General features: G+C 39.5%; 2 protein-coding genes across 4 annotated transcripts in view; one reads left to right on the forward strand and one right to left on the reverse strand.

The window, feature by feature from the left end:
- Window positions 1–7876, forward strand: part of LOC126253006 (large neutral amino acids transporter small subunit 1) — a 389967-nt gene extending 382091 nt beyond the window's left edge. The window contains exon 12 of the mRNA XM_049954057.1: window positions 6086–7876. Within this exon, the coding sequence (XP_049810014.1) occupies window positions 6086–6088 (3 nt within the window). The 3' untranslated portion in view covers window positions 6089–7876. The remainder of the gene's footprint in view (window positions 1–6085) is intronic.
- LOC126253005 (copine-8-like) overlaps window positions 1–15539 on the reverse strand; it is a 263721-nt gene that overhangs the window by 28749 nt on the left and 219433 nt on the right. The window lies entirely within an intron of this gene.

Genomic DNA, 15539 nt, shown 5'->3' on the forward strand with positions numbered 1-15539 from the left:
TAAAATATTTTCACCAAATTATAAGGCAAGGAATACTCAAGTCCTCATTGTACTGATGGCACTAGTAATTTTTTATCTTAGGTGATCTATGCTGTTTTTAACTCTGACTAGTCCGGTCACTAGAACAGCGGATGGGATCAAAATACCCTGTCATACTTTTTTCTTTTGTCATATCCAATTTTTTTTGTACTAGGTTCAGGAAATCACATGAGTTGCCCTAATTTTTTCTGCTCTTCATGATGATGTATTAAGATTTACAAAATGTTAATATTTTCTTGGACATTTTTAGAATGGCAGAAGGGCTCAATCTGACACCACTGTAATTTCTCTTCTGGATATATGTAAATAATCCAACAGTGAAGTTAAAACAATTAGTAATCATACAGATTTGTTGCTGCTCATTGTTGCATCTTGGCAGAGGCACATTTCCATCTGCCACAGATTATATTGTGTCATTCAGGTAATGTTCTTTGTCCATGAAAACTGTGTTTGAACATGTCGCTCAAGTGTGGACATTGTGATGAAGAAATGTTACACCTCTTCGAGAATTCCAGTGCTGAATAGGAAATTGACTTCACTGATGAAGATGAGGATTTTGTACCAGAGGCAAGTGAAGATAAAGACATTGTGAATTAGGATGGAGTAGTGGAGCAGGATTCAAATACTGACCTACACCAGTCCTCACCTCACCTTCCACAGCAGGTCCACTTGCATACCTCTACAAAGATGGTCGCTAGGAATAGAACTAAGTGGGAGAGGTGGTCTCACTACTTACACTTGCCAATGAGTAGACAACTCTATCATCAATGCGTTCCATCCTATTTTTGATGAAGCAGTCCTATGCTTCATGAAGAAACACACAGAATCAAATGCTCGAAATGTAGTAATAAACATCTTACGCGACAAACTGAAAAATTTTATAACTATCACATACACTCATGTTGTTGTTGTTTGAACAAAAGATAGGTCTGCAGGTGATCTTCGGTCGCATTCTTGGGGGCCTGATTTCATCGAAGTTGAAGAGCAAGGGACAGATTTCTGGAGCTTCTCAGATTTCTCCATTTTGATTAAAAATCAATTCAAGCTTAATGGCTGCCAGCCAACAAATTTGTTCTTTTGTCTGAAATTTGAGGAAAGTGAATGGAAAACAGTGTTCATTCTAACCATCTTGAAGAAAATTTAACCACAGATGAGCCTCTATCATCAAGTGAAACAAGATGCAAGGCCACTCAATTAGATGCCCAACAAATATGGTCTCAAATTCTGGTAGCTACCCATGTAGAGAACAAAGTATGTGTGTAATGCTTTCCCTTAGCACAGAAAAGAGGATATGCATAGAGAGAAGCATCCATTCAGAGAATACACCGTTCTATGTCTCGTGGAACTACTTCTAAATCAAGGAAGAAATGTGACACCAGAAAACTACTTCTCATCTCTTCAACTTGATAAGCAGCTCTAAGAAAAGAAAACATTAATTGGTACAATGAACAAGATCTGTCAGGAAATTCCTGATGTGATAAAAGAAAGCCAAATGTTGAAATACACTCCATCACATCCTGCACCAGACTGGCAACACAGATTGCACCAAGACTGTGTAACACAGATTGCACCAAGACTGTGTAACACAGATTGCACCAAGACTGTGTACCAAGGAAAGACGAGTAAAAATGTCATACTTCAGAGTACACCACATGCTAAAGTAATAGAGAAAGAAAAAACTGGAAACGATAATATTCTACACTTTAACAAAGTATGAGGTGGATGAGGTGGATGTGGTAGATCAAATGACCTATAAATATGCTACAAATGTTGCATGTAGGACATGGACAATGCACGTTTTCTAATCCATGTTGGATACAAAGGCAGCAGACGCATGGATCACCTACAAAATAATAACGAACAAGAAAATTAAAAGGAAGTAGTTCATACTTCAGCTGATGAACTCGAGGGAACGAAAGAGCAGGAAGGAGAACAGATAAAAGAAGAGGACATGGGGCCAAAATAATGCACAAAATTGAGGTGCCATCTCAGCCTCTCCAAAAGCAACAGGGCCAGCAACAACTGTGTAAAGCGCCACAAAATCGTGTGCAGAAAATGTGTATGTAAAACTGAAATTACCTATGCTAAGTGTATCTAGCAGATTCCGATGACTTGAGTTAAAAGAACAACAAAGTTGGGTGTGGAATAAGTGGGAGTATGATATGGGCCACATACACTAAATGTGTCTAGAAGTTTCTATAAAAAGTTAATGTATGAAATCCCAAAGTTTATGAAACTTGTTACCATGAGCAACAATACATAGGTAAGGCATTTTCATGCTGAAATAATGAAGTACATAACCAGTAGAAAAGCAAAGATGTTCCTCTTTAAAAGACTCTGATAGAAAAGTGGGGAGCCAGTTGCCTCAATCTCAATCCTCATTCTACCTACCTCACAAAACATTTTGGCATGCAAACTTATTCACACTCTTTTAAGATGGAAGATTATACTTGTAAATCCTTTATCCCAATTTCTCTGTGTACTTAAGCCTTCATAGTCAGCAGTTTCTTCTCACAGCCACTATCTATGTCCTCCCCCCCCCCCCCCCCTCCTTCCAATGTCTTCTCCTTCTCCCATTGATGTATTCTTTCTTCCCCACTGCCACCATCTCCACCAAACCTTAGAAATTCAAAAATTCTGAGGAGTCAACTTTTTTTGCCCTCTACAACTATGTGTTTAAAATTCAGTCCAAAATGCACCCTCCCCTATACCTACGAATTAAAGTTTGCCAGTCTGGGAGGGTCTAACCCCCCACCCCCTTCCCAAGCCTATACATGGTCTCCACTCTCTTTTGCTCCCACTGCTTCTATCTCTCTTCCTCTTTTACTACCACTATCACAGACCATCACGCCTCCTCTCTTTCTCTCCCACTGGCACTGTCTCCTCTCTCCTCCACCATCAGTCTCTCTGCTACTCTCTTTCAGCATAAAAAAGTGTGAATATGTTATCCCACCAAAATTGCTGGTAAGGTAGGCATAATGAGAACTTAGGCAGCTGGTTCCCTACTTTTCTTTCAGTGTCTTATAAGGGGGCAGATATTCGCCTTTAGTGCTCCAATAAGAGCATTTTCCTACTGGTTCCTTCTTTTCGCCATTACAGCATGGTGTGCTGCTTTGAAAAACAAATTCTTTAGGTCAGTAAAGTTTTAACAGTTTATTCACATACTTTGACATAACTATGCATAATATAAGGATAACACAAAATCGTTTGCTTTCCATTGATTCTGGATACTTTGCTCATTGATACCAATTCATTGAAAACGCCTGGCTTATTACTTTTATCTTAAGAGTAAAACTGTTAGAAATATTTTACTGATTTTGCCATGATTCCAGTTTTACATACCTTTCAACAGTCATTTTAAGTTATTTTCAGGCATGTTGAGAACCTTTTTACCCCTTTTTTGTCACTGCAATGCCACTTCAGGCATATTTATATAGATGTCAAGTGTCCATTGTAGAGAGACAGGGTATCATAAAGTTTTATTGGTGGAGAAAATGGTGATTTAAAAGCATAGTTCGGTGACCTCAGAACCACTGCCATGTGTTCACTATGCCAGTTATAACTACAATTACACCTCAGATTGGACATTACGTGTCTAAGTAATGGATAATGATATTTTAAAAAAACTGAAAATTACCCAAGAGTATCATCTTAAGACTATATGATAAAAATTTCAAGGATTTTCCATGAGTAGTAATTTTAGAATTGTCGATCCCCACAGTTGGTCCTTTCTTGTACCAAAAAAATCATTTTCTTTGGGGTTTTCTCAGGAACTGCCCATGAACAAATGGTACTTTTGTAAGCTGCCTAAGGTCCATTCTAGACCACACATAATGCAAAAGCAGCACCCGATTTGTTCTATTTGCCTGGGCTACAGGAAGTGTGTAAAGTTAAAATTTTGACACTGTACATCTGCTAAAATAAAGTACTTGTTCAAGTCGAATACGAAAATATTTCATGGCATCTTATGATTTTCAGAAACACTGCCATTCTAGTGTTAAGAGGTAGGTACTTAAGGCTATGGCAGTGTCTCAATGTGTGTACAAAATAACTTGTCCACAACTCCAGTAAAAGGAGGATTTTGACTATATAGCCTCCAGTTGGGAAACATACTGACGAGATCATTGTTTGAAAATTGTCATTGTTCATCGTACAAAATGTGGACACCACATATTGCATGATGATATCATCATCCTGCACTGAAGGAGTAAGTATTGCAAATTACGCATTGTAAATGATCTCTAACAAGCTCCCACAGTGACCTATATCATTACGTCAGTGGGGATATTCAGGCTGAAAGTGTCAGATGAAAATTCATTGGGAGGCAAAGTAGTCAGATCTATGAAAATTGATTCTACAGGTTGACTGAGTGTAGCCAACCTGGAAAAGAATGGAATGAGCAGGAATAATGTAATAGATGCAATGTTTTTGTGGGTGGAGCCTGAATGTTCTCAGCAGGTACACATGCCATTTGTCTGCCATGCCTGGCCACCGATCATACGCCTCATTCTTCGGTGGCTTCCTTGATCACTAGTATGGAGCATGTTCTCCTTCTGTTACCTCCCAGAGTTGGCTTTGGGCTATTGCTCTGGCAGCTTAACTTCAAGCTACCTACCATTGTTCTTGATGTGTGGGAACCCTTTACCACCTTGGCTTAAATGCAGTGGCCCATATTCATCTTGGAATTCACTCACTTCCTAAGGAAACTACTCTGGATTCAACCTTCACGTGGAACTTAGTGATAGTACTTCATGCAGTCCTCCTACCTCAGTCCACTAGGTCTTTCATCCCTTTGGATGATCTCTGTGTTGCTGTCTGCCAGCAGGTGGTGTAATTTTGGCACCACCACGGGTCTTCTCTTCAAAGGAACAAACTCTGAGGAATTGAGCCTCTCCCAGCGGCTTGGTGAACCTCATTTGACCCTCTACCAAGAGGAGATCATTTTAGCTAGATTGTATATTGGGCAGTGTTTTAGCCATCACCATTTGTAATGTGGTGATCCCCCACCACTTCGTGCTCATAGTTTTATTTATTCGGCTTAGCAATATGATGAAGGACATTTACTTTTTGGTTTGGGACCTCCACTGTCTCTACAGTGTATTTTATGGACCTTTCTCCATGAGGAATTCATTGTTCTTAGTTCGCTTTCCATCCATAAATTGGGTTTAACGAATAGTTCCTTTTTACTTCTTGACGAACCAAGGTTATGAAATGGGCATGCTTGACCTTAGTTGATTTTACACCCTCAAACAAACAAAACAAAGGAATGAGCAAATGTGCAGTTTGTAGTGATGTTTGTGTCCAAGAGATTGCAGCACAACAATTTGTTGCTTAAACCTTTTTAAAGATTATGTATACATAAGCCAAATGCAGGCAAAGTAATGAACATGCTGCTCTGTGACTCATATGGTCAGTTATTCTTTTCTGCCACTTTGTAATGATTGTTGTCAAAGCACAATAACTTAGATCTTCACCCCCCCCCCCCCCCCCCACACACACACACACACAAAAGTATTCTAACAGTTGTTGCTACCTGTTGGACATTTTAATTTGTTGAGAACATTGTCAGACAGTTTTATATATGCGTACTTAACACATTTAAAATCCATTATTAAAAAACAAAGTATTAAATTAAGCAGCTCACGTGGTCTGTACTACAAGGAACCATCTAAGAGGACATAAAATTGTATAAAACCTGACAATATTAACTCAAAACTAGCATATCCTTGGAAGATCAAAACTTTGTGGTTAACCTGAATATTCTGTCACCTGCACTGAAGGAAAAAAAAACAGATAGTCACAGCTTTGCACAGTTTCAGTATGAGGTGAAGATGTATTTTAGAAAAATTTCCAATTAATTTTTAATATGATGTCTTACAACTTCACTTCCACTGATAATCAAGCCCCTCATTTAAGCAATTAATATAGATCAGTTGCAAGAAAATGTAAACATTTACTACAAAGCAATCATATGTTTCAGAATTGAATTCTAAGGCTCATCTCTGTATGCTACTCTAAACCCTTAATTTTCTCCTTTTTCTTGCAGTAGCGGCAACACATCTTGTGCAGAAACTCATGATGGTTGTTGGTGCACAGAAGCCAGCTCAGGTATAAAATCAGAGTTGTGGACCAAAAAGGCAATGATATGAGCTGATGGTGCAACTTGCTTGAAGAGAGAAGATAAAAAAGAATGAGAGTGAGTGAGTGAGTATTGCCAGAATGTCCCTGTTTACAAAAAGTAAAGTATAAATGTGGATATGTCAGGTTGTCAAATTGACTTCATTGGAAGTATCATTTTGAAACTATTTATTACCATTCTTCATTATTTCCCAGACAAACCTTGTCCTCCCTTCTCTACCCTTTTCATCAATGTGTGGATGTGAGGTATAAGATTTAATTAAATTTAGTATTTTAAAATAGCAGCTTATGTTCATTTCACTTCTCTCTTCAATCAAGAATAACCACCTTGTTGCAGATGATTGACAATACATAATTGGCTGTATATTTTTAACAGTTGCACATAAGACTCAAGTGTGATGTGACTTGTTGATGTTTCTGAAATACTCAGAAACTGTGGACTGTAAAGTAATATGATGTAGGCTAGGATTGTAAGTACAGAAATGTACTGGTGCATGAAGATTACTACTGAATGATGAGTTGCACTAAATCAATGTGATTTTCTGTGTAATCACTCATATCATGTTTCATATAAGTTGAAATACTCCATGTGTACAGAACTCTTCCTGGTAGTTTTATTTTATTTGTATTTTCTAATTGTATGTAAAATGTGATTTTAAGAATGCTTTTAAAAGAAACAAGTGGTGATGTTTTTATGTTGTAAGATTACTTAGCAAAGGAGAACAAGGAATATGTGAAACACAATATCAAGGATTGTATTTTTGAACTTGGAAGTCCATTTGCTTTATGAGGAGCAGTGTTAAAGTTTGCATCATCTTCATTGTAATTGCATATTCCCCGAAATTACTGTATGAGCTTTAAGTCTGCCATTCCTGGATGGCAGTGAAACTTGCATTTCCTTTTGCATATACACAATTGGCTCAAGGTTTGTACTGGTACATGGTGCAACTGTAACTGTTTTTTTTTTTTTAAATTTTGAGAACTGCTGTATGCTTTATTTTAAAAACACACAGTTCCATCCAAACATTCTACAGTCACAAACTTCAATCATTACTATGAAAGTACTTATATGTCAATGCTTTCACACTACTACTCATAGCTCAGACAATACTAAATTGTAAGTCACACACACCCAGAAACGTGCATATTGTAATGTAACTGAAGATTGTATATGAAGAAATGCCCATTTGTTATTAGCATTGTGAGGGTATCTTAAGTGTAACTTTTTGACATGCTTTGCGTGTATTTTGTTTTGTGGTTGGTTACAAATGTTAATGGTTCCTGAGTGTAATTTAATGCCAACAAAATTCTGAATTTTGGGATACACCAATAAATTTTTTATTTATAACTGCAAACAAATCTTTTATTGTTGGCCTAGTGCCTCAAGCTGAATGGAATTTACTGTTCACATTTGAAATATATATTTTTGTAAACTTTGTTCAGTACTGTAAATATTTAATTAAAAGACACAACCAATGGATGGAGCTGAAACTCTGAAATGTAGATGTATTCTGTTTTGTAATAAGAGGAAAAGGGACAATACATAGACAATGGATAAAAAAAAGTACATATATATATCTGTATAAACTGCCATACATTTCCAGTGGCAGAATATCACAATGTGTTCATAACGACTGAGATACAAAACGAAATTAGAAATGGGAGGATACTGCAAATAAAATAAAGATTAATAACTAAACATTTTTTACTTGCTATTTTTCCTCTTTCCTTTGTAGTAATTTCTATAATTTTCTCTATTTAAAGTATAATTATGAGTATAATTACAAGTGAATGAGATTTCATCCTGGATAGCTGTCCACAATGTATAAAAACCCTTGCCACAATAAAGGGTATTCAGCCTACAGCTATACACACCTCAGAACTCGATATTTTATGTTGTTGGGTAAATATGCAATCAATAGACGCAATCTCCAAGCTGTGATCCTCATCACTTCATGAACAGCACTGAGTCTCAAGGCACAAGCATGCCAGTGACAGGCCACACACATCTCGATGACATATTCCAACCGAATGGTACTGACAACCCCCGCCCCCACCCACAATCCTCCAAGAGATGTTTTCTTAGCATTTGACTGGATGAGGGGGAAGATGAGTGGGGTCCCCACATCCTGGTCTCCCGATCTGACTTCAGTGGATTTCAGTGCCTGGGGTTTTATCAAGGACACTGCATACAGAACAAGGGTTTGAGATTTAGTAGATTTGAGAAAACAGATCTATGCTGCAGCGGGGCTGTAACACTGTCATGCTTATGAATGTGTGGCGAGAAGTGGAGTGCCATTCGCATATCTGTCGAGTTATAAATGGTGTCCACACTGAACTGTACCAATGGACATAAAAATGTTTGAGCTCCTGTGTACACTGCTGGAGAAATAAACCTATAAACATTAATAGGCACTGATATATAAACAAATGTTTTTGTATACGTCTAGCATGGATGCCCTATATTACCAATATATTATATGTAACATTAAATTTCCACCCAAAGAAGGCTCAGCTGACCTCTGGCTTATAAACTTCGCTTACAGTAATATGAAGGTGTTAGTACAATATGCGCAGTCTAAATCATTATTGATTTGGAAAATAATGTTTAGGGTTGAATGTAAGCCTACAGAAAGTTGTAGAGATGTTAAGCACATGTTGTTGCCTCTTTAGGGATATTACATGTTACGATTTTTAGTGTTTGTAACTACCAGTTTTGTGCAAATTAGGTAGCATTCTATTTTCAAAACAGCAGTTTTCATAGCGAAATTATATTTCTTTTCAAATATCAAACAGTAATTACAAATACTGGTGCTAAATTTTTTAATGTGTTGCCAACAAATACACTCCTGGAAATTGAAATAAGAACACCGTGAATTCATTGTCCCAGGAAGGGGAAACTTTATTGACACATTCCTGGGGTCAGATACATCACATGATCACACTGACAGAACCACAGGCACATAGACACAGGCAACAGAGCATGCACAATGTCGGCACTAGTACAGTGTATATCCACCTTTCGCAGCAATGCAGGCTGCTATTCTCCCATGGAGACGATCGTAGAGATGCTGGATGTAGTCCTGTGGAACGGCTTGCCATGCCATTTCCACCTGGCGCCTCAGTTGGACCAGCGTTCGTGCTGGACGTGCAGACCGCGTGAGACGACGCTTCATCCAGTCCCAAACATGCTCAATGGGGGACAGATCCGGAGATCTTGCTGGCCAGGGTAGTTGACTTACACCTTCTAGAGCACGTTGGGTGGCACGGGATACATGCGGACGTGCATTGTCCTGTTGGATCAGCAAGTTCCCTTGCCGGTCTAGGAATGGTAGAACGATGGGTTCGATGACGGTTTGGATGTACCGTGCACTATTCAGTGTCCCCTCGACGATCACCAGTGGTGTACGGCCAGTGTAGGAGATCGCTCCCCACACCATGATGCCGGGTGTTGGCCCTGTGTGCCTCGGTCGTATGCAGTCCTGATTGTGGCGCTCACCTGCACGGCGCCAAACACGCATACGACCATCATTGGCACCAAGGCAGAAGCGACTCTGATCGCTGAAGACGACACGTCTCCATTCGTCCCTCCATTCACGCCTGTCGCGACACCACTGGAGGCGGGCTGCACGATGTAGGCGCGTGAGCGGAAGACGGCCTAACGGTGTGCGGGACCGTAGCCCAGCTTCATGGAGACGGTTGCGAATGGTCCTCGCCGATACCCCAGGAGCAACAGTGTCCCTAATTTGCTGGGAAGTGGCGGTGTGGTCCCCTACGGCACTGCGTAGGATCCTACGGTCTTGGCGTGCATCCGTGCGTCGCTGCGGTCCGGTCCCAGGTCGACGGGCACGTGCACCTTCCGCCGACCACTGGCGACAACATCGATGTACTGTGGAGACCTCACGCCCCACGTGTTGAGCAATTCGGCGGTACGTCCACCCGGCCTCCCGCATGCCCACTATACGCCCTCGCTCAAAGTCCGTCAACTGCACATACGGTTCACGTCCACGCTGTCGCGGCATGCTACCAGTGTTAAAGACTGCGATGGAGCTCCGTATGCCACGGCAAACTGGCTGACACTGACGGCGGCGGTGCACAAATGCTGCGCAGCTAGCGCCATTCGACGGCCAACACCGCGGTTCCTGGTGTGTCCGCTGTGCCGTGCGGGTGATCATTGCTTGTACAGCCCTCTCGCAGTGTCCGGAGCAAGTATGATGGGTCTGACACACCGGTGTCAATGTGTTCTTTTTTCCATTTCCAGGAGTGTATAACAAGAAAGTGAGCAATCTAAAAATACTTTTTTAAAAATGTAATAGTTACACTTTATTTGCAATAGTTCCACTATGTCATCTGAATGAACAGTAACTGATAGTGAAAGTGCTTGTTTCACAGTTCACACTTCAGCAGAGGACCTGTTTCCAAATCCCTAAAAATTAAATCATTAACTCCCCATGATACATAATCATGGGTGTAACTGTATGTATGCTAAGTGTGAGGTGCCAATTAATGAAAAAATGCAGCTGGTAGTGTTTTATTTCCTAGATGCGCAGGTTTTCTGTTACGTGAAAGATTCTGGTAGTATGACAATACTAGCATTAGTAAGGGTAAACAGCTAATTTAAGATATATATTGTAGCCACCCCCAAGTCTTCTCATTTAAATGGAATTTGTGGAAAGTAATGTTGATACATGGTGTCTCATGTAGTGCTAAATCTGTTCTTTCTAATTTAAAAAAGCATTAAAATCATCATCATGATTAACTTTTTTGCATTACTTCATTATGGTGTTTTGAGCACTGATTAGGCATGTCTTAAAACTACAAATTGCGGTAGCTTTCCAGGTTTCATTGTACAATTTTGTAATTGTCTACTGATAAGAAATATACAACACAGATAATTTACTGAAAAATTGAGGCAAAAGATGAGCAACATTTAGCCTAGTACAATTTTATGGAGTTTTCTCAAATACTATTTAGGGTGGCAGTTGACTCATTTAATATATTGCTTCCAATGCAGAAAGAAATAGATACAGGCACCCTGGTGGAACCTATTTCCTTAACTTCTAAAAGGCATCTAATACAGTTCTGCACTGCCACCTAAGGAAGTAAACATCAGACCAATTGTGTGACTGGGCCGAAGAGTTTCTAGCAACCAGAACACAGAATGGCATTCTGAATGGAGAAGTGGTCTTCAGATGTGAAAGTAACAAAATGCCAAAACGCTGGAAGACCTGCAGAGAAGTGATGCTTGGTGCATGGAGTGGCAACTGACCTTAACAATAAATGTAACATACCATGAATACATAGACAAAAAGATCCTTTATTGTACTATTACAAAATTTCAGAGCAATTACTGCAAGTAGTTACTTCCATAAAACATCAAGGACTATGCACATGTAGAGACCTGAAATGGAACAACACAAAATTAATCGCAAGTAAGGCAGATGTTAGACTGAGATTCATTGGAAGGATTCTCAGGAAATTTACTCCATCAACAATGGAAGTAGCTTGTAAAACACTCGTTCAATCAATATTTGAATATTGCCTGTCATGGGATCTAAGCCATACAGACAGGACTGATAGATGAAATGGTGAAGATCTGAAGAAGAGCAGCACATTTTGTTACAGATTCATTTAGTAAGCATGAAAACGTCACAGAGATGCTCACCCAACTTCAGTGTCAGACACTGAAAGAGAGGTGTTCTCAATCATGTTATGGTCTACTGCTAATGTTCCAAGAATGTACAATCCTAGAAGAGTCAACCCACATATTGTTTCCTCCAAGTATATCTTGTGAAAACATCATGAAGATAGAATTAGAGAGATTCAAGCCCACATGAATGCTACCAGCAATCACTCTTCCTGTGAACCATACGTGACTAGAACACAAAAAGGGACAATGTTACACAAAGTAACCTCCACCACACACCTTAAGATCGCTTGCTGGGTATGGATGTAGATACCAAAGAGACTCAGTCCAGTGATGCAAAAATTACAATTCCAAATTCATCTGTATACAGCTCCAAGGTGTATACGATCCGGGAAAAGCCTGGGAAGTGGGGGAATCTTTTCATCCGGGAGAAAACCGGGAAAAACTCGGGGTATTTTTAGAATTCCGGGAATTTTTCATTGTTTGAGTTTTCAGTTAAATTTTCGTAATTGTGACTGGTAAGAACCGATACTCTAACAAAGGATATTACTGTATCCCGCTACTACAGAATAATACTTCAACAATAAAACATAAACGAGAGAAAAAAACGAAAATAACAAATTGCAAGGGAAATGCGCCATATATAACGACGACGCACAGTGCTCATGCAAGCGTCTGCCAATTGAAAATGTGTCAAAAGGCTTTAGGGAGACTATGCACTGCTTCATAACAACAAATTGCCTCCAATGAGCGTGAAGTCGCAACTGTTTACATGTTTTAGCAGTTACGCGCGGGCTCATGCGCATGCGCAGTTGAGTTACGTATGAGTAGTAGATTCTTCCGCTTCTGGCTACAGGAATGTAGCTGTTGGCTGTGCAAGCAGTCGCAGCAAGCAGCTAGATGCTACCGGAAGAAGGGGGCGCCAAATTCATATTCTTGAGGAAAAAAAACTTGTTTCACAAAGCGCCTAGCATCCAGCGCTCTTTTGTCTATCGATTATTCATAGGATTTTGAAACGCTTCGCTGTTGGTTTTTGAACATTTTTGAGCACATTTTAAGTTGATTTCTGAATGAATCATAAGTTGACTTGAATGCATGCATAGTGTACTTTATGTCTGTCGGGAGAATCCTCGTCGCATCTAGAAATAAACTTTCCGCAGACAAAAGGGGGCGGGGCAATACGAGCTGAGGGAATAAACGGATAAATGCCAATCGCTCGCTGATTATGTGGTTGATTGGGTTTGCGAATGATCAGCGTTGTTATAATTACTAGCGAAATCCATAGATTCAGACTACCAGAATGGAAATAAACGACTAACAGGAATAACAGGTGAGAAAGACTACGTATTATCTTCTCGGTGTATCCAAGAAAATGAAATTTTGCCAGAAAATTTTTGGCCAGCTGTACAGTCCCTGACTAGGAGACGCGTAAGTTGTAGTCCAGAAGTAACGCGGAAAACGTATTATTCGAACACGTAATAACGCCCAACCGGAAAATAATCGCGGGATAACTAAACCTGTGATTCTGACAGGGTTAGTGAAGTTAATCGGTGGACAAATTTTGACTATGGCAGGAGTAGCTACAGAAGTGGTGATGACAAGATTGTTAGAACGAGGAAGGAGAAGAAACAGGCACATCACACAAACTATGGAAGAATAAGACGATTCCATATTTATATAAAAATTTCGTAATACTACTTTTCGATCTCATGCTTGAGAAGCTGGTGCGTATGAATGAAATGAGGCATTTGATATTGCTACTTCGTGGATTATATTCTGCCGTGTTATAAAAATGGCCATTTGTGCCAAAACAGTCACGCTTATTTGGTATGTTACAAAATTGCAGCCATATTAGAAAGGCCTATTTTGTTTTATCTAGCAGACAGTGACAAAATAGACGTAATCAGATCGAGAAACCACACCAGTATTGGGTATTATTTGTATTAACGGCGTTTTCAGTATTAGATAACGACGTTTCGATTTTTCATGTAGCAAAACGTTTGACGAAGTTTGAAGAGGTAATAGATTCTTTCGCACAAAGAAATGTTTAGTGATTTTGCTGTTTCCCCTTCGTTTACTTTCATGTCAAATGAAAAATAAACTGATATCTGTGGCCGGGAGCTATAGAATGAATCAAAACACATTCACATATTTACAGAAGGTTAAAATATGTCATTAGTTTCAGATTTTATTTTATTTCCACCTTTCTGACAGTCAAGCATTAATCGCCTTGCGGAACAATTAAGTTTTTTTTGTCTGTTTGCTAAGGAAATTTGACTTTTTGTTGACCTTTTCCGCAGAGGCAGTCAAATGTATTTGAAACGATATGTTTAGTTCCACAGTACTGGCTAATTTCAACTGCTGATGCATTTCAAGTGCACGTTTTCATTTTCTAGCACAGATGGCATTATGTCATAATAAAGAACCAAACATGATATAATACGGTACTTGTGCTCCATGAAAATTTACATCCCGAAAACCACACTGAAAAGCTTAATATCGGGTCGAGGTCTACATCATTGGGAATCCGGACATACGAATGTCCACTTTAAGTATGCACTTTAAATGTACACATTTTAATATTGTTCACGAAATTCCGGTGCTCTTGCAGTATCCTCTGATGTCTTGTTTCTTTTACGACATAATGTATGATCTTTCAATGTTTTTCACGTACATACATACGGGCTTCCTACGTCATGATAGCTTTAGCTACCCAAGCGCGGTGTCGCCTGTTATCTGCGCTTTCTGGCAACTACTGAAACGAACCTATTTCTAACAGGTCGCGGGAAAATATTGCGAATAGTGGTTTGTAAAGCGTTCCTTTCAAAGTAAATATCCTTTTACGTAAGTTGAACTATGTGCAAGAATGTACTATGAATTTATTAAATCACAGAGCGTTTCCGACTCTCATTTAAAAATCAACTCTTTGATGACGCGCCATTTAGAAGAATTTCGAACCCTCAGACATTTATGTCATTATTAAAAATTGGAAATACGGAAGCGTCCGATCTAACCCGTCGGCTTTGACCCATGACGTCACAAATACAGCGGAAACGACAATTCCAATATAGCGGATATAGAAACGCTGCATACGTATCACAAAGACGAAAACACATAGAAAAACAACACACACAAAGGTTTCACAAGAACAATCTGCTAACATTGATAGCAAACAAAGATAATAATAAACAAGTGGTACTCAAGGCCAGGCAGGGGGGGCTGCGCCCCCCCCCTGACCCCCCCCCCGCGCCAAAAAAAAACTCCCAACCTAACCTCGTATTCAGGGCTACGCTACAGATCAATGTGTAGGTCAATCAAAAGATAAAAAAAGAAACAAATAAAAAAAAAGAAAAAAAAAACAATATTGATTCATTAGACATAACGAGTAGCGACAAAACATATAGACCATAAAGATTGAACAATCTAATGGCAAACTGATAAAAGCCTCATAGACGACGTTAAAACAAAAAGTACAGTAAAAAGGTAAACTATATATTACAGGCCCTAAAACTCCTACTAAGGTAACGTCAACGAGGCAACATCTACAAACACGCCACACTCACAAACCAAACTCCGCGCCGTAATGACGTCACACACCACAATACCCTTACGTCACGGGTCAAAGCCGACGCGTGAGATCGGATGTTTCTGTTGACCCTAAAAATTTTACTGGCACATTTGTGTGATATATCTTAAAGTGTAACACGCGCAAAAA

Source organism: Schistocerca nitens, chromosome 4 (genome assembly GCF_023898315.1).
Source record: "Schistocerca nitens isolate TAMUIC-IGC-003100 chromosome 4, iqSchNite1.1, whole genome shotgun sequence".
Lineage (NCBI taxonomy): Eukaryota > Metazoa > Arthropoda > Insecta > Orthoptera > Acrididae > Schistocerca > Schistocerca nitens.